The following is a 20,423-nucleotide window of genomic DNA, read 5'->3' as shown; positions in this document are numbered from 1 at the left end:
AAGACTGCGATGGAGCTCCGTATGCCACGGCAAACTGGCTGACACTGACGGCGGCGGTGCACAAATGCTGCGCAGCTAGCGCCATTCGACGGCCAACATCGCGGTTCCTGGTGTGTCCGCTGTGCCGTGCGTGTGATCATTGCTTGTACAGCCCTCTCGCAGTGTCCGGAGCAAGTATGGTGGGTCTGACACAGCGGTGTCAATGTGTTCTTTTTTCCATTTCCAGGAGTGTATTATCATCATAAACTTCACACAGCACAAGACCCGACAAGAATTTGATCTGTTAATATGCCAAGAAATTCTACATAGTCACAATAGCTAAAGAAGCTTTCCTGAGGGGGGACACTAAGACAGTATTTTTGATTTCCTGGGGGGGGGGGGGTTGCTGTTTTTTTTTTATTTTATTTTTTATAAAAAAAGAGAGAATCATTTCTTTCTCCAACCCACTAGTTACATCTCTAGTGAGGGGTTTAAGAACAAATAGACACATTTATGTGCTTCTAGAGAGCGGGACGTATCTATGACGGTAAGTATTCTTGTGTGGGGGTGCATCTATAATAGGAAGTATCCCAGAGTGGGGGTGCAAACATCCTAAACTTCAATGATCCATTATGTCATATTGCTTGATTTGATAACGCCATTATGAATGACCTGATGGCATTTGTCATGTTATACAATGTGATCTCATGTACCATGTTACTTGACCGGACACAATGCATTAGATTCCTCCAGACTTAGTCCACAAACAGATTTCCTGTGCCATTTCTCCACACATTCCCAATCTTCCCACCACCCAGAAGAACCAGCTTCAAATAAGTGCCCCATTCATCCCACAATACCACCTCGGAATGGAGCAACTGAACCATCTCCTTTGTCAGGGCTTTGATTACCTATCATCATGCTCTGAAATGAGGAAAATCTGAAAGTTCTCTCCACCTCCCCTAAAGTGGTGTTCCATTGCCCGCACAACATACATAACATCCTAGGCTATCCCTGTGCTACTTCCAATACCAACGTGCTGTGGAAGGTCCAGGCGCAAGGCTTGCCCAGTCCACTCACCCAGCACTTTCTTTACCAACCCTGTCACAAGCTATCCTACTTCGTCAGAGTCTGGGCCACCTGAGAAAGCAGCCATGTCATATACCATCTCTATTGCAATCATTGCACAGTTTTTTTATATTGGTATGATGACCAACCAGCTGTCCATCAGGATGAATGGCCATTGCCAAACTCTGCCCAAGAGCAAGGTTGACCACTCTGTGGTTAGTGTATAGATGAACGTAATACACTTCATTTCAGTGGCTGCTTCACAACACGGGCCATCTGGATCCTCTCCTCCACCATCAGCTTTTCTGCACCCGGACCCTACCTAGCTGACCTCTTCAATGTACCACATCCTCCAAAACACCCTCCCAAACACCCCACAAAATCCAAAACCCAGAACACAGTGATTAGCCTCTCCACCAACAGCCTCAGTCCCACAGAATTTTCAGTCCTGTCTGAAAGCCTGACCTTCGGCCCCCTTGTCAAAATTTAACAGTAATGACTTCTCAGAGACCTTCTCTCGTTCTTGCGATCCCTATAATGCAAACACTTCTTTCCCACCAACCTCTCCTACCAAAGCCAACCAACCCCAACATGGAACCTTGCCTCTTCCAGTTCATACCACCACCCAACCATATCGTCCACTCCCCGCCCCCCCCCCCCCCCCCTTCCACTCCCACGTAACCATCAACTAGTCAGTTACCAGGAATTCCTGACCTCCATGCTGGTCTCAGCTTCCTTCCCCAGATCTCTTCCGAAGGAAGCTAACCTTTTGGCAGAAGAAAAGACAGCCATACACAACCTGAAAAAACATCCAGACTTAATCATCATCATCATCTTGCAGAGAAAGGCTCCACTACTGTTATGACGAGTCGCAGTGACTACCTGACGGAAGCCCTCTGCCAACTACCTCACTCCTCCACCTACAAGCTCTGCAGAGTGATCCCATTCTGTAAGTCCCAACGTAGCCTCGAATCCCCGCTGAAATCCATAGGTCCTTTCCAGAATCCTCACCTGAGTCCATCTCCCTCCTCACCCTAACACCCCTGCACACCCGCCTTCCACATGCTCCCCAAAATTCACAAACCCAACGATCCTGGATGCCCAATTGTAGCTGGCTGTTGCACTCCCACTGAAAGAATTTCTGCTGTTATTGACTAGCACCTCCAACCAAGGATCAAGGATAATAACCACCTCCTTCACTGACTTCACCATCCCTACTTCTATATCTCTGGGATTCTTACTTATCACTGTTGATGCAACTTCCCTAGACACCAACATCCCTCATGGCCAGGACCTTGCCGCTATTGAACACTGCCTCTCCCAGCACCCATCAAACTCCACACCCACCACCTCATTCCTTATACACCTTACTAACTATACTTTGACACACAACTACTTATCCTTTATAGGGAAGACTTACAAACAACTCTGCAGCACAACTGTGGGCTCGCGCATGGCACACTCCTATGCTAACCTGTTTGTGGGCTTTCCCATACTTTCAAAACCCCCAACATCTGGTTCATTGACAACATGATCTGGATTCAATGCCAAGAGATCCTATCCTCATTCCTTCACAGTCACAACACCTTGATTCCCATTTGCTTCACCTGGTGGTCCTAAATGCAATGTGCCAACTTCCTGGACAATGACATCCATCTCTCTGATGGCTCCGTGCTCACCTCTGTCCTCATTAAATCTACTGACCATAAACTATAACTGCATTTCGATAGCAGCTATCCTTTCCACACCAAAAATCCCTCCCCTATTGTCTAGCCACCTGTGGACAATGTATCTACAGTGATGCGGAGGGCGTCACGAAGGCCTTCACAGACAGGCAGTACCCCCCCTCCCCTAAATGTAGCCCACAAACAAGATTTCCCTTGTCATATCCTCAAACATCCTCACTCCTCCCACAACCCCCAAGAATCAGCTACAGAGGAGTGTCCTCCTCATCACTCAATATCACCTTGCACTGAAACAACTGAACCATTTCCTTTGCCACCACTTTCTCATCCTGCCCTGAAATGAGGGCCATCCTATCAGAGATCCTTTGCACCCCTCCTGGAGTCATGTTCTGTCCCACCCAATGTACGCAACATACTAGTCCATTCTTGTGCCACTGCCATTCCCACTCCCAACTCCAACCCAGACAAAGATCCAAGAGCTGCCCAATCCACACACATAGTACCTGGTGCTCCAGTCCTGTCACCGGCTTACCCTACCAAATCAGAGGCTGAGCCACCTGTGAAAGCAGCTACCGTATTTACTCGAATCTAAGCCACACATGAGAAATGAGACTCGAAATCAAGGAAAAAAAAATTCCCAAATCTAAGCCGCACCTGAAATTCGAGACTCGAAATTCAAGGTGAGAGAAAAGTTTTAGGCCGCACCTCCAAATCGAAACAAAGTTGGTCCATTGTAATATGAGACACAATTTAGGTCGAATGAATGGCGATACAGCTACAGTTGTTTCGTTAGAGTCGTAAGCTTAGCAGTTAAGCTTTACCAGGTATCCATTGCTATGCGTCAGGCGCTCTGTCCGTATTTATACGGGTACCCTTCCTTTTTCACGTGCTTCGTCTGGTTTGAATTGATTGCTCATTTTTCTTCGATCTGATAAGTGTCGTTCTTTTTGTTGTAGGTGTTTACGTCACTCTAAGCTGAAAATGCATTATTGTATTGTGTCATGCATTGTTTGTCACATTCTGATAGTGACTGTTTACGACCTGTTGCCGTTCGCGGCATGGCTTGCTTTTGTGCGCGCTACCGCCACTTACAATTAAAAAAAAGAAATAGAGAGAAATCGTCTCATTAGCAAAACAATGGCAAGAGACTGCTATTTGTTGTTACTTACACTGCTGCTTTCTTTGATAATGATCAGCAATAACTAAATAATAGACTGCGTATGATAGAAGATGTTCTGAACGAGAGTTTAGCGAAAATTTTTCTTCGTTTGAAAATCTTTGCAGACGCCTCTTTAGTAAATTACATTCTGCACAGAAATTAGGGTCATCTTAGATTTAAAAATCTAATCAATTGCCATGCTTCATTTCTGACTGTATCACTATTAGGCATAAGAATAATACTGATATAAACATGACAAGATATGTATATTCTTCCACGTTTGCTGTTGTCTCACTCTAGTTTCGTAGTTTATTAGGCAGACAGGATTTAAATGAGATAGCAGCAAACACGAAAGAATACATGGCAAAATGTTTATATTCGTATTATTCTTATGGTGAAAGGAATATTGCATGTGATTCACAATTCAAAAAGTTCCTATTAGCAACCATCTCTTCTCACAGGTAGGAAAATTTCAGAACGTAGAGTTGGCCATATTAACAAACATCCCAAACAGTCTTGTCATTCGGATTTTTGTAGTACATTGAAATGCTGCTACATTCGAAGATGAACAATACGGAATTTGTATTTACTTCGTTGGATAATGTATGAAAATGCAGTGGTCGAAACTCGGTGCGGAGAAAAAAAGCTCGTCTTCCACCTTTTTTAAAATTTATTTACTGACCCAGAGGTTTTGCCGCCAGTATTTATTATTGTGCCTGCAAAACATGCCTGTGTAGCGCTACATATATTCGATGGCTGAAGTTAGTTATGGCGGTACCTACCAACATTTTTCAGAACTTCTGCTTACTTTGCACTCTATTCTAAGCCGCAGGCAGTTTTTTGAATTACAAAAAGCGGAAAAAAAGTGCGGCTTAGATTCGAGTAAATACGGTATGTCATGTACCATCTCTACTGCAAACATTGCACAACCTTTTATGTTGGTGTGACTACCAACTAGTAGTCCACTGGAATGAATGGCCATTGCCAAACTGTTGTCACGAATGAAGTTGACCACCTGGTGGCACAAAGTGCAGATAAGCACCACATGTTCAATTTCAGTGCATGCTTCACAGCCTGAGCCATCTGGGTCCTTTCATTTACCACCAGCTTCTCTAAACTATGCAGATGGGAGTTGTCCGTACAACAGATACTCTGCCCCGATAATCATCCTAGACTCAATCTCAGGTAACCCACTGTCTCTATACCCTCCACCCAACAGTTATTCCTTTCTCAGTCCTGACTCCCTCCCAATTCACATCCTTAGGTCACCTTCAGCGTGTGCCGCTTCCCACCAGCCACTACAATCTTGCCAGCTCATGTACCTACCATCCCTCCCTCCTGAATTCCTAGCCTGCATACCAGCTGCCTCCCTGTGAGCCATTAGCCTCCCACCCCCAGTCTCTCTCCCTGTCTCCTGCATCTCTCTCCCTCCACCCACCCCACCAACATTGCAACCAGTCCACCCGCCACAAAAGAGCATTGGTACTGTCAGTTTAACAGGCTCCATGTAGGGGCATGTGTGTGTGTGTGTGTGTGTGTGTGTGTGTGTGTGTGTGTGTGTGTGTGTGTCGGGGGGGGGGGGGGGTCGTCTTTTTACTCTAGCTCATCTCGTGTTGTGCCTATAGACAATTCAGTGCTCCCACTTTTCAGTGAGTGACCTCCTTTAATCCTAAAATATTTATTTTCTACAGGAACTTTCCTGCAACACGAAAATATGTTCTGGCATATTACTCCCTTCTGCCACTGGTAGGTTCATAGATGGCAAAGTTAGCCAAGCAAGTTTCCTCTACCACAGTATGACATAGAAATGGAGTGGTGGTGCTGGGGTTTACAGTCCAATGAACAAAGTTTCATGCTTTTATTACACACAAATATTTAAAGGAAACCCAAGAGGTGAACCCGCAGTTAGCCTTACAAGAAAATCGATACACACAATTTTTTTAATACAAGTTTTTAGATCAATGAGCAAGGAAGGAAAATTTGAATTCAAACTTTCATTCCCCATTTACCTTTAAGAAACAACTAATATTAAGGCAGCAGCTAATGAACCAACTTTACAAATGTACTTGGAATCAACCAAAACAACTTTCAAAATATATACTGGGTTCACATTCCTGCATTTAGTATACACAATTTCAAAAGGGCCCACAGATAATCTTCAATAAAAACAAATTCAGTCAACTAACATAGCAGACAGAAATCTCACAAATCTCACTGGCAATTAACATGAAATCAGCATGACATAAGTGTACTTGAAATAAACCAAAACAACTTTCAAATGATGTACTGGGTTCACCTTCCTGCAACTAGAATAAACAATTTTAAAACGTCCACAGATAACCTTTACATAAGGAACGAACCCGATTAATTAACATGGCAGACAGAAATCACACAGATCTCACCAGCAACTAACATGAAAGATTTACATTTACGCACATAGTTCACCGTCCTGTATTCCAGAACAAATCATATTAAAATGACCACATTACGCAATAGACACATCAGTTACTACTTTGAATTGATAGCTCACACTTTAACGTTACCTACATACAGCCCTCATTCCAAGATGTGAATGACACCTTTTTCAACAACAATCAAATAAATAACAGGGTACATAGTACTCAACAAAGTGTTATAAATATTGTTCTTGTCAAGACAAGCACACGCATCGAAAACCACATGGAGTCAATAACCACGATGCACACCAGTAACGTACTTCACGACAACCAAGTCACTCAATCGTGTGAACAGTAAAAGTACTTTTACCAGCTGTAACAGCCACACAAATCCACACAGGCTAACAGTTTCAAACAGCCATCTTGACCAACATCACCTTTTTCTATGTGGCTGTTTAAAGTTGTTGAGAGTTCACAATTCAGCGAATGGCGATATGCAGCAGTTCCAGCGAGCCTCTTCATAAAGTTCTTCATGCTCTCTCAATCCAACAGTGGCATGGAACCTCCGGTTGACCAAATATTGACCAGTCCATCGGATCCTCAAAGCAAAGACTGCAACCACTCTTCATCAGCCGTCTCTGTCCCAGCAAGAAGTTTTGTCACCCCATTCCAGAAGGTTCTACCTACATGCTGTGAGCAGCACAGGCATGACCGATCCTAGAGCGCCCTCTCAGTCATTGTGGCCGACAGATGCACCACTCGGCAGGAATTCAAAGTGGCGGTTGCTGGCGCCGGAATTGAGTTGTCACACACAGAAATGTTTGTGTCGGTTTCAATTAACGGATCTTCATTAACAAGAAGTCTATCTTCAGAAGTGATTTTTTTCTGCTGTACTGTCCAAAAAAAGTTTTGTTTCTGTGAGTTTATTGCTAATCTGTTCATTACTAACCTTTATGGGGGATTCAGTTCCTCCCAGTCTAGATTCTATTTCTTTCAATTTTGAGCTAAGTGTTTAGCATTACATTTTATTTCACTTCTTATTGCAGATTCTAAAACTCCCAATTTCCTTAATATCAGGCCTAAAATTTCACGTTGATTTGGTTTTTTGTCCAGAGATATAGCATCTGAATTTTCAAAAGCATCTTGGCTTGCATCTACAATCTTCACACCCACTGCTCTACTTTCTGCTTCATTATTTTTAGTCATCTTCGTGTGATTGTAAGGTACTTCACCCCAAAATATTATAATTTTAATAATTCTAGAATACTTAGCTTGACATTTCCTCTGTGGTCTTGTTCGAAGGTCTTCAGTCTGCCCCTCTCGATCCCCTCCCTCCTCCCCTCCCATGCCACCCCTCATAATCTGTGTATGCATGAAGTTCTTTTGCAGCTTCCAAATCAATGTTCCTTCAGCATTCAGATTCCATGTTTCTTCATGGCATTTTGTGTACATAATTTTAATGAAATTGAAATTTCTTTCATGTCATTTCCCTGTAATAGAAAAACTATTTATACTCCAGCCAAAACAGTCTGTAATCCTGGACGGGCCTCTATGTATGATGCAGTACCCATGGGCTTAACCTTTAAACATAGTCTTGTAAACATTACTGGAAAAATTAACATTGGTTTGCAGCAATGTATGTTTAAATCCAAGAGATAATGCATCATATATAATCACATTAAAAGTTATGTTATGTTATTTGCATCATATAAATACTTGCTGCAAGAGTATAAACATTTTTATTGATGACAATCTATCATTCATACAGTAATATACAATTTCATTTACTGTCCTTACTTTTTAACTTGTAACTATATGCTTTTTCCCAAACCCCATCCACAGCTGCGATTTTTTTTTCTTCTTCTTCTTTTTTTTTTTTTTTAAAAATTTGTATGTACCAAAAGGAGAACATTGTTTTATCACACTGTGTATTATGGAAGCTGCCATCTGAAATCTTACCTAACAACATCAATGTGCTCGGTAAAGACTTTTGTAGTGGCGAGTCTGTGGCTGATGTACATACCATGTACGGAAAATTTGACAGTGCATCCACCACTAACAGCCTCATATCACCCAAGAACAGACCAGTAAAATCTAGTAAACTCTGTCTAGTGACTTTTGGAACAAGGAAGGGAGAGAATTCTTGACGGGACATTACTTGCTTAGAGAAACGAGGTTGTGGCCAAACCATCAATCCTCTAGTGAGAAATTATTGCCCTAATGGTATCCAAGCAGCATACTCATTGCCAATTTTATAGTCCCAATGGAATCATCATGCAATGGATTTTCATTTCAGTAGTTAACAATAACATAAACTGTATTATAGCTTATGACACAATGAAAAGTATTTTTCTAGTGCTGACTAAGAATGCATTGGAAGGCATTCTGGCCACACCTTATGTACTTACTTTGTTGGATGTTCCTATGCAGTCGTCTGTGTTGTGATAAGCAATTTGCTGATGTTTTCGTAAATCACATCCCATGTGGAAACAAAATTTGAGTCTTACCTGAATCTTGCTGAGAAACCGTAGGTGATCCGCAAAGTGCATCTCGATTAGTATGCTGACTGGTGGTTTGGTAGTGAAATCGTATATAAAGATAATGTTGAAGGCTGAAATCTTTGATGTTTTCTTTCAGGCAGTTGTACTCTTGCACCAGGTAGTGCAGTTAGTTGTTTATGATCTGTTATTAAATCATTTCAAGAACTTTTTCTCAGTCTATGACAAATTTGAATGGGCTGTGATTTTAGGCAAATAGAATGAGCTTATGGATTTGTTGTGCATTATTTTATGGTATAACTGAACTGTTTTCATTTTGTGAAGTATCTGTAGCTATTATCAGTTGGTCTCCTTTTTGTGTTGTTGTTGTTGTTGTTGTCGTTGTTGTTGTGGTCTTCAGTCCAGAGACAGGTTTGATGCGGCTCTCCATGCTATTCTATCCTGTGCAAGCTTCTTCATCTCCCAGTACCTACTGCAGCCTACATCCTTCTGAATCTGTTTAGTGTATTCATCTCTTGGTCTCCCTCTACGATTTTTACCCTCCACGCTGCCCTCCAATACTAAATTGGTGATCCATTGATTCCTCAGAATATGTCCTACCAACCGATCCCTTCTTCTAGTCAAGTTGTGCCACAAATTTCTCTTTTCCTCAATTCTATTCAATACCTCCTCATTAGTTAGTTCAGCATTCTTCTGTAGCACCACATTTCGAAAGCTTCTATTACCTTCTTGTCTAAACTATTTGTTGTCCACATTTCACTTCCATACATGGCTACACTTCATACACATACTTTCAGAAACGACTTCCTGACACGTAAATCTATACTCGATGTTACCAAATTTCTCTTCTGAAACGCTTTCCTTTACATTGCCAGTCTACATTTTACATCCTCTCTACTTCGACCATCATCAGTTATTTTGCTCCCCAAATAGCAACTCATTTACTACTTTAAGCGTCTCATTTCCTAATCTAATTCCCTCAGCATCACCCGATTTAATTTGACTACATTCCATTATCCTCCTTTTGCTTTTGTTGATGTTTATCTTATATCCTCCTTTCTAGACACTGTCCATTCTGTTCAGCTGCTCTTCCAAGTCCTTTGCCGTCTCTGACAGAATTACAATGTCATTGACGAACCTCAAAGTTTTTATTTCTTCTCCATGGATTTTAATTCCTACTCCGAATTTTTCTTTTGTTTCCTTTACTGCTTGCTCAATATACAGATTGAATAACATCGGGGAGAGGCTACAACCCTGTCTTACTCCCTTCCCAGCCACTGCTTCCCTTTCATGCCCCTCGATTCTTATAACTGCCATCTGGTTTCTGTACAAATAGTAAATAGCCTTTTGCTCCCTGTATTTTACCCCTGGTACCTTCAGAATTTGAAGGAGAGTATTCCAGTCAACACTGTCAAAAGCTTTCTCTATGTCTACAAATGCTAGAACGTAGGTTTGCTTTTCCTTAATCTATTTTCTAAGATAGGTCATAGGGTCAGTATTGCCTCACATGTTCAAATGTTTCTACAGAATCCAAACTGATCTTCCGTGAGGTCAGCTTCTACCAGATTTTCCATTTGTCTGTAAAGAATTCGTGTTAGTATTTTGCAGCCGTGGCTCATTAAACTGATAGTTTGGTAATTTTCACATCTGTCAATACCTGCTTTCTGTGGAATTGGAATTATTATATTCTTCTTGAAGTCTTGAGTATTCCACCTGTCTCATACTTATTGCTTACTATATGGTAGAAAAAGGCTATCAGTAGTTCTAATGGAATGTTGTCTACTCCAGGGGTCTTGTTTCGACTTAAGCCTTTCAGTGCTCTGTCAAACCCTTCACGCAGTATCATATCTCCCATTTCATCTTCATTTACATCCTCTTCCATTTCCATAATATTGTCCACAAGAACACCACCTTTCTGCTTTCCCGTCTTTGCTTAGAACTGGGTTTCCATCTGAGCTGTTGATATTCATGCAAGTGGTTCTCTTTTCACCATAGGTCTCTTTAATTTTCCTGTAGGCAGTATCTATCTTACCCCTAGTGATATACGCCTCTACATCCTTACATGTGTCCTCTAGCCATCCCTGTTTAGCCATTTTGCACTTTCTGTCGATCTCGTTTTTGAAACGTTTGTATTCCTTTTTGCCTGCTTCATTTACTGTGTTTTTATATTTTCTTCTGTCATCAATTAAATTCAATATTTCTTCTGTTACCCAAGTATTTCTATTAGCCCTCGTCTTTTTACCTACTTGATCCTCTGCTGCCTTCACTATTTCATCTCTCAAAGCTACCCATTCTTCTACTTTATTTCTTTCCCCCATTCCTGCCATTTGTTCCCCTTACACTCTCCCTGAAACTCTGTACAACCTCTGGTTTAGTCAGTTTATCCAGGTCCCATCTCATTAAATTCCCACCTTTTTGCAGTTTCTTCAGTTTTAATCTACAGTTCATTACCAATATATTGTGGTCAGAGTCCACATCTGCCCCAGGAAATGTCTTACAATTTAAAACCTGGTTCCTAAATCTCTGTCTTACCATTATATAATCTATCTGATACCTTTTAGTATCTCCAGGGTTCTTCCATGTATACAACCTTCTTTCATGATTCTTGAACCAAGTGTTAGCTATGATTAAGTTATGCTCTGCACAAAATTCTACCAGGCAGCTTCCTCTTTCATTCTTTACCCCCATTCCATATTCACCTGCTACGTTTTCTTCTCTTCCTTTTCGTACTATCGAATTCCTGTCACCCAAGACTATTAAATTTTCGTCTCCCTTCACTATCTGAATAATTTGTTTTATCTCATCATCCATTTCATCAATCTCTTTGTCATCTACGGACCTAGTTGGCACATAAACTCGTACTACTGTGGTAGGCGTGGACTTCGTATCTATCTTGGCCACAATAATGCGTTCACTGTGCTGTTTGTAGTAGCTTACTCGCATTCCTATTTTTTATTCGTTATTATTGGTTTTGTATTTATAACCCTGTATTCACCTGACCAGAAGTCTTGTTCCTCCTGCTACCGAACTTCACTAATTCCCACTATATCTAACTTTAACTTATCCATTTCCCTTTTTAAATTTTCTAACCTACCTGCCCGATTAGAGGATCTGACATTCCATGCTCTGACCTGTAGAATGCCAGTTTTCTTTCTCCTGATAACAATGTGTATATAACTAAAGATTATGCTGAGAAAAGTTTAACTTTGAAGAAAATTAAGGCCCGTTCGCAGTCTTTTGCCAACTTGCATTTAATTCTTTTCTTCGTGTATCTGTTTTAATTTTCTGCTGTAGTTCATTTTGCACAGTACTGTAATGCTGGTAACTGCTTAAGGTTGTAGACTGCATGTGATTTGTCAATGGCCTCAACATGGTTTTGTGTTGCTTTTAATCCCCAGATGCATAGTATGTGCCTCTGGATATTGTATATTGTCGTCGTGAAGGAAATTACAGTTGTTTGTGTGGAACTTCAGTTATTTGATTACAGTGCTTCGACAACAATTCTAAGTTAATTAGGTGTTGGTTTTGCTGTCATGTTAGCTGTTTGCCATTGTTTTATCAGCTCTTTCACATGTGCTCACATGGTGAATGGAACAGTGCGTAGAGCTATACCACTGCATTGGGTATTTGGTTTTTCACTGCTGGGACCGAGTGAAGTGGCGCAGTGGTTAGACACTGGACTCGCATTCGGGAGGACGACGGTTCAATCCCGCGCCCGGCCATCCTGATTTAGGTTTTCTTTGATTTCCCTAAAATCACTCCAGCCAAATGCCGGGATGGTTCCTCTGAAAGGGCACGGCCGACTTCCTTCCCCATCCTTCCCTAATCCGATGAGGCCGATGACCTCGCTGTCTGGTCTGCTTCCCCAAACAACCAACCAACCAAGCACTGCTGGGAACTATGTTACAGCATGCCGCACCCCCCCCCCACACTTCCTTGTTGAGTGGGTCCAAATATCCCACATAACCAGCTTTAAACATGTGTTGATTTTTTAACCATAGTGTATTTAATCTCGGATTACAATGCTGTCCAAGTGACTTAGCAACTGTGGAATATTTTGGATCATCTGTTCCAGATAAAGTTGAAAATCGCAGGTGCACATGTCATTCCAAATTGCATGGGATAATATATGTACAGTCCAAAGCACCTTTTGACCGTCTTATGTTTTTGCAAAGCTTTAAATAGTGGTAGTTGCAAGAAAGTGTCCAGTAAATCTGTTGCAAATATACTGAGGGTGTGTGTGTGTGTGTGTGTGTGTGTGTGTGTGTGTGTGTGTGTGTGTGTGTGTGTTTGTGTTTCTGTCGGGTTTTTGTATGTGAGAATTTTCTTTTGCTATAAGTTTCTGTGGAGGGCTGTTGCTGCACTTAAGAATTTCTGAGTCAGTGTTTATGTCCCTTGGCCTGTGTTTCATATTCATAAGGCTCTCTGATGTAGAATGGTGGCTGTTACACTTAAGTGCTCTTCTGTGTTCTATATATCTAATATTGAAATTTATATATCTCTCTGATACAAATTGAGTTGCAGTCTTGACATATGAGCTGATCGATGTCAGACATATTAAGTTTTTCTGTGTTAGTGGTGGTTGTTCTCTGTTTCTTTTGTATTTAGGTATCTGTTCTGTGGGCTATTTGCAGCCCTTGTTTTTTAATGTTACCAACCCTGTGAGCCACTTCGTTGTTACAGACAATTGTGTGCAATTGATTTGTTGTTGTGGGTGTTTCTTGTTTCTTGTACAGGTGTGTGTGCTTCTCGGGGAGGGGGGGGGGGCACTTGACCCCCCCCCCCCCACATGTAACCCCCCCCCCCCCCCCCCCCCCTGTTTGAATTATTGTTTTCATGTGTTGCATGTTCAGTTTGTGTATCACATTTGATTCATATCCACTTTTAACAGCTATTTGTTTCATTGCCTGGAGGTCATTTTTTGGTTGCCTTCATTGACTGGAATTTTATTCAGCTTGGGTAGCATGTATCAGAAACCTGTTTATTTGATATAGGATGATTTGAGGTTTTGTGTGATTTTGGTGGTGGTGTGTTTTCCGGTATGTGGGAAATTAATGTTGGTTGTTGTGTCTGTGTATTGCGAGACGGAAGAAATTTAAGATTTTTTGTTTTTTATGGTGAAATCCATCTTTGCTGGACTATGTCTATGTTGTGGAGTTGTTGTGTGGCAGTGTTTCATCTGGAAAACAAATAAAGTCAGCTGCATAATGATGCCAGTATATTATAATTATAATTATTATTTTAATCTTCAAAAAAAGCTGCTTATAAAATGAGAAAACAATATTTTATTAGTATTTCTATCATTGTGGCAAGTACAAATAAACTGATGTTGTTTGTACAGGCACAGCTACATACAGGACAAACATTACAAATGTATTTGTGTAGGTAAACATACATTATGTTTTGTTACAGCTGTTGATGGCATTACTTCAAGTAATAAAGAGAGTAGACATGCACACCTGCCTGAGGAGAGTTCTGCAGATAGCTTTCTTCGAGAAAAAAGTGATTTGTCTTTTATTGGTGGAAATGAACAATCAACAAATGAAAATTATGGTGACTCCCCGCCTGAAGTACGAGCCAGGATGAATGAATCATTAGAGAGACGAGGTTGTTATAAGATGTGCAGACTTTGTGCATGTTTAGTCTATGAAGACAAATTGATGTCATTATTTGGAGAACAATCAGACAACCAAAATGTAATGGCCATGATAAGCAAATTTTTGCCAGACAAGGTTAGTTTTTTTTTTTTAGATTTATTTTACATAAGAGTTGTGTTATATTGTGAAAGGATTGTATTAATTAATCATTTAATTTACTCACTCAGAATGTTCTGCAGATCACATTATTAAGTAGAACTTTCAAGGATGTTGGAAGAGTTAAGGTACAAATTAAGTGTGAGAAGCAACTATTAGAAACTAAATTTGTATGCTGCAATAACAATTAACTATCACTGCTGGTTACTATTTGGTTGAAACAGATTAAAGTAAAATCACCAAGAAAGCCACTACTTTGAGAAAAATGAGTACTACTTCCTCAGTTTTATGTAGCAGCTGGTGTTTATCTCATACTGCTGCCTCAACAATTACAGGACCAAATTTATTTTTCAAAGAACAAGCAGTTATTGACATCTGCAGCAACAAAAACATTCAATGTTGATTGATGATGTATTGATACGCTAAGTTCAAATTCATTGTAGCATGCAGATTATCTGTATAATAATGAAATTGAAGGTGAGCAGTGGAACACTTGCTTAATCCTGTCTAAAATTTAATTTCACCAATGTTTTTTTAAGTTAATCCTTTCTAGTGATGTTTCTGTTGCTTTTTAGAAAAATTTTGTCGTACCTAAGAATAACACATTCAGTTGAGTATGCAGCACTGGAAGATTTAGTTGAGAATACAGTTAACTTACAAGGAAACAGAATGATGGCCTGATTAACAGATGGGCCTGAGTGACCTGCCATTCCTCTCCAGTGTTCCAAAACTAGACCTTTTTTCCTTCCTCGAGGAAGGTATATAAGTGTCCTGGAAGCTAAGAATGCTATTTTTCACTTTCAAGTTGGTGGGGAGGCTTGCGTGCCTCAGCGATACAGATGGCCGTACCGTAGGTGCAACCACAACGGAGGGGTATCTGTTGAGAGGCCAGACAAACATGTGGTTCCTGAAGAGGGGCAGCAGCCTTTTCAGTAGTTGCAGGGGCAACAGTCTGGATGATTGACTGATCTGGCCTTGTAACATTAACCAAAACGGCCTTGCTGTGCTGGTACTGCGAACAGCTGAAAGCAAGGGGAAACTACAGCCGTAATTTTTCCCGAGGACATGCAGCTTTACTGTATGATTAAATGATGATGGCGTCCTCTTGGGTAAAATATTCCGGAGGTAAAATAGTCCCCCATTCGGATCTACGGGCGGGGACTACTCAAGAGGACGTCGTTATCAGGAGAAAGAAAACTGGCGTTCTATGGATTGGAGCGTGGAATGTCAGATCCCTTAATCGGGCAGGTAGATTAGAAAATCTAAAAAGGGAAATGGATAGGTTAAAGTTAGATATAGTGGGAACTAGTGAAGTTCGGTGGCAGGAGGAACAAGACTTTTGGTCAGGTGATTACAGGGTTATAAATACAAAATCAAATAGGGGTAATGCAGGAGTAGGTTTAATAATGAATAAAAAAATAGGAGTGTGGGTTAGCTACTACAAACAGCATAGTGAACGCATTATTGTGGCCAAGATAGACACAAAGCCCATGCCTACTACAGTAGTACAAGTTTATATGCCAACTAGCTCTGCAGATGATGAAGAAATTGATGAAATGTATGACGAGATAAGAGAAATTATTCGGGTAGTGAAGGGAGACGAAAATTTAATAGTCATGGGTGACTGGAATTCGTCAGTAGGAAAAGGGAGAGAAGGAAACATAGTAGGTGAATATGGATTGGGGGGAAGAAATGAAAGAGGAAGCCGCCTTGTAGAATTTTGCACAGAGCATAACTTAATCATAGCTAACACTTGGTTCAAGAATCAAAAAACAAGGTTGTATACCTGGAAGAATCCTGGAGATACTAAAAGGTATCAGATAGATTATATAATGGTAAGACAGAGATTTAGGAACCAGGTTTTAAATTGTAAGACATTTGGAAGAATCCTGGAGATACTAAAAGGTATCAGATAGATTATATAATGGTAAGACAGAGATTTAGGAACCAGGTTTTAAATTGTAAGACATTTCCAGGGGCAGATGTGGATTCTGACCACAATCTATTGGTTATGAACTGCAGATTGAAACTGAAGAAACTGCAAAAAGGTGAGAATTTAAGGAGATGGGACCTGGATAAACTGAAAGAACCAGAAGTTGTAGAGAGTTTCAGGGAGAGCATAAGGGAACAATTGACAGGAATGGGGGAAGGAAATACTGTAGAAGAAGAATGGGTAGCTCTGAGGGATGAAGTAGTGAAGGCAGCAGATGATCAAGTAGGTAAAAAGACGAGGGCTAATAGAAATCCTTGGGTAACAGAAGAAATATTGAATTTAATTGATGAAAGGAGAAAATATAAAAATGCAGTAAATGAAGCAGGCAAAAAGGAATACAAACGTCTCAAAAATGAGATCGACAGGAAGTGCAAAATGGCTAAACAGGGATGGCTTGAGGACAAATGTAAGGATGTAGAGGCGTATATCACTAGGGGTAAGATAGATACTGCCTATAGGAAAATTAAAGAGACCTTTGGAGAGAAGAGAACCACTTGTATGAATATCAAGAGCTCAGATGGCAACCCAGTTCTAAGCAAAGAAGGGAAGGCAGAAAGGTGGAAGGAGTATATAGAGGGTTTATACAAGGGCGATGTACTTGAGGACAATATTATGGAAATGGAAGAGGATGTGGATGAAGACGAAATGGGAGATAAGATACTGCGTGAAGAGTTTGACAGAGCACTGAAAGACCTGAGTCGAAACAAGGCCCCGGGAGTAGACAACATTCCATTAGAACTACTGATGGCCTTGGGAGAGCCAGTCATGACAAAACTCCACCATCTGGTGAGCAAGATGTATGAGACAGGCGAAATACCCTCAGACTTCAAGAAGAATATAATAATTCCAATCCCAAAGAAAGCAGGTGGTGACAGATGTGAAAATTACCGAACTATCAGTTTAATACGTCACAGTTGCAAAATACTAACGCAAATTCTTTACAGACGAATGGAAAAACTGGTAGAAGCGGACCTCGGGGAAGATCAGTTTGGATTCCGTAGAAATGTTCGAACACGTGAGGCAATACTAACCTTACGACTTATCTTAGAAGAAAGATTAAGAAAAGGCAAACCTACGTTTCTAGCATTTGTAGACTTAGAGAAAGCTTTTGACAATGTTAACTTGAATACTCTCTTTCAAATTCTGAAGGTGGCAGGGGTAAAATACAGGGGGCGGAAGGCTATTTACAATTTGTACAGAAACCAGATGGCAGTTATAAGAGTCGAGGGGCATGTAAGAGAAGCAGGGCTTGGGAAAGGAGTGAGACGGGTTGTAGCCTCTCCCCGAAGTTATTCAATCTGTATATTGAGCAAGCAGTAAAGGAAACAAAAGAAAAATTCGTAGTAGGTATTAAAATTCATGGAGAAGAAGTAAAAGCTTTGAGGTTTGCCGATGACATTGTAATTCTATCAGAGACAGCAAAGGGCTTGGAAGAGCAGTTGAACGGAATGGACAGTGTCTTGAAAGGAGGATATAAGATGAACATCAACAAAAGCAAAACGAGGATAATGGAATGTAGTCAAATTAAATCTGGTGATGCTGAGGGAATTAGATTAGGAAATGAGACACTTAAAGTAGTAAAGGAGTTTTGCTATTTAGGGAGTAAAATAACTGATGATGGTCGAAGTAGAGAGGATATAAAATGTAGACTGGCAATGGCAAGGAAATCGTTTCTGAAGAAGAGAAATTTGTTAACATCGAGTATAGATTTAAGTGTCAGGAAGTCGTTTCTGAAAGTATTTGTATGGGGTGTAGCCATGTATGGAAGTGAAACATGGATGATAACTAGTTTGGACAAGAAGAGAATAGAAGCTTTCGAAATGTGGTGCTACAGAAGAATGCTGAAGATGAGGTGGGTAGATCACGTAACTAATGAGGAGGTACTGAATAGGATTGGGGAGAAGAGAAGTTTGTGGCACGACTTGACTAGAAGAAGGGATCGGTTGGTAGGACATGTTTTGAGGCATCAAGGGATCACAAATTTAGCATTGGAGGGCAGCGTGGAGGGTAAAAATCATAGAGGGAGACCAAGAGATGAATACACTAAGCAGGTTCAGAAGGATGTAGGTTGCAGTAGGTAGCTTGCACATGATAGAGTAGCACGGAGAGCTGCATGAAACCAGTCTCAGGACTGAACACCACAACAACAACAACAACAAGTGATTTTCTTGGTAATAGTGGGAATTTTACTGCCTGGGGATAAGTACTGGTCAGACATCCTGTCTTCCTGTAATTCTACTGTGAAAGCTCTATGTTAACACCCAACATTCAGTTTAAAAACCTGTCTTTGGCTACTAACTGAATCAGGTGTCTTCTGATGAAATGTGTGCAAGTTGAAAGTTCCTTCATATTCATACTAATATTTTAACTATTAAGGTAAGTCTTGTCTATTACATTTTCACGACTAACCTGCTGAAATGTTTTTGATAAATTTTGGTATGGAGATAGTGTCAACTGTGACAAAAAACATAGGTTTCTTTAGAAAGTAACATAAACCATCTAAAAAAATATTACATTTATTGTATAATGTATATCTACTTCAGTAGCACAGTGCACGGATGCTAATTCCTGTCCATGGCCCTCAGCATGCACCCCGCGATTGAGAGGCTGTGTGGGTACTTTGTTGTCGTATGTTTCGGCAGTTTGGCAGGGGGCACAGTGTGAGCTGTGCTTAGCCAAACAGGCACACACTGAGACCAGCTGATGTCGTTGCACTTTATAACATTTTCACTCCACTGAAATACAAATTAAATGTTGCTTTTCTGGTCTTCATAATGCAGAATCTTGAGGCATCTAAATTATATAACAGTACATGCTTACAAATTACACATTTAGGCCAAAACACTGTTAGGGCAATTGTAATTAGCGGCACAGCCAAAGGAGAAAGAAGAAAGTGTTTGGAGTCTCCAGATGCCATTTGTACTAATGGCTTTTCCTTTTTTTTTTAAAGAAAATATTGCAAGTCACCACAAAAAATTGCTTTTGGAATGACCATAAATAAAACAGTTGAAGTTCCCGCTTTGCCTTTAGAAGATCTGTGTTTTTCTCATGGACAACTTTTTGTAGCTTGCCCATTTGTATCCAACCGACAAAATCTTTGTCTTTGCAAAAGAAGGCAAGACCAAAAATGTTTATAGAACTGTGTTAAGATTGTGCAGTAAATAATGGATGGAAAAAAATGAAGTTTTTAATAATTTTTAATGAAGATTTCACGTACGACAAAATAATATAAATACAAGATGTGATCAAAAAGTAACAGGATATATTTTTTTTTTTTTTTCGTGAACTTTATACATCTGATTTTCAAATATGTTTTTTATCTTTTTGGTACATATGGTCCTGACGATGTATGTTTGCATTTTCAGCTGTTTTTAATATTTAGTTCATTGTTGACAGTCAAAAAGGCTATACATGGTTTAGAGCATTTGGCAAATTTTTACTTTCAAAAAAGAGAATGGAATAAAGCGTAGCACCGCATTCGACATTTTGACTGTGGCTTTTGGTGAATCTGCTATGAGTAAGACAAGAATTTACGAGTGGTATAAACATTTCAAAGAGTGTCGAGAAGACGTTGAAGATGAGGATTTTGTCCCGGCTGCCCTAGCACATCAATTACTGACAACAATGTGATCAATTACTGATGACAATGTGGAATAAGAAAAGAAAATGGTGGATCAATGTCAGAGGGGCTGCTAATGATGTCGGCAATTCCTTTGGCTCATGCCAAGCAATTTTTTTTTTTTTTCCTCCCTTTGTCAGAAAAGTTCCAGGACAACTTTTCATTAGAAACAGAAAATTGCACTTGGCAAGTAATTATCGTAGCTCGTATCGAAGTAGTCCCTTTGGCTGTCTGTACACAACTGCCAATGTCTCTAGAGGTCTTGGAAGCAAG

At 40.4% G+C, this 20,423-nt stretch overlaps 1 protein-coding gene across 1 annotated transcript in view; it reads left to right on the top strand.

The window, feature by feature from the left end:
• LOC124612516 (zinc finger protein 182-like) overlaps nucleotides 1-20,423 on the top strand; it is a 149,766-nt gene that overhangs the window by 56,975 nt on the left and 72,368 nt on the right. The window contains exon 3 of the mRNA XM_047140770.1: nucleotides 14,198-14,517. Coding sequence (XP_046996726.1) covers nucleotides 14,198-14,517 — 320 coding nt within the window. The remainder of the gene's footprint in view (nucleotides 1-14,197; nucleotides 14,518-20,423) is intronic.

This window comes from Schistocerca americana, chromosome 4 (genome assembly GCF_021461395.2).
Source record: "Schistocerca americana isolate TAMUIC-IGC-003095 chromosome 4, iqSchAmer2.1, whole genome shotgun sequence".
Taxonomy (NCBI): Eukaryota; Metazoa; Arthropoda; class Insecta; order Orthoptera; family Acrididae; genus Schistocerca; species Schistocerca americana.
Note: the sequence above shows the minus strand (reverse complement) of the source record. Positions and strands in the feature narration are given on the sequence as shown.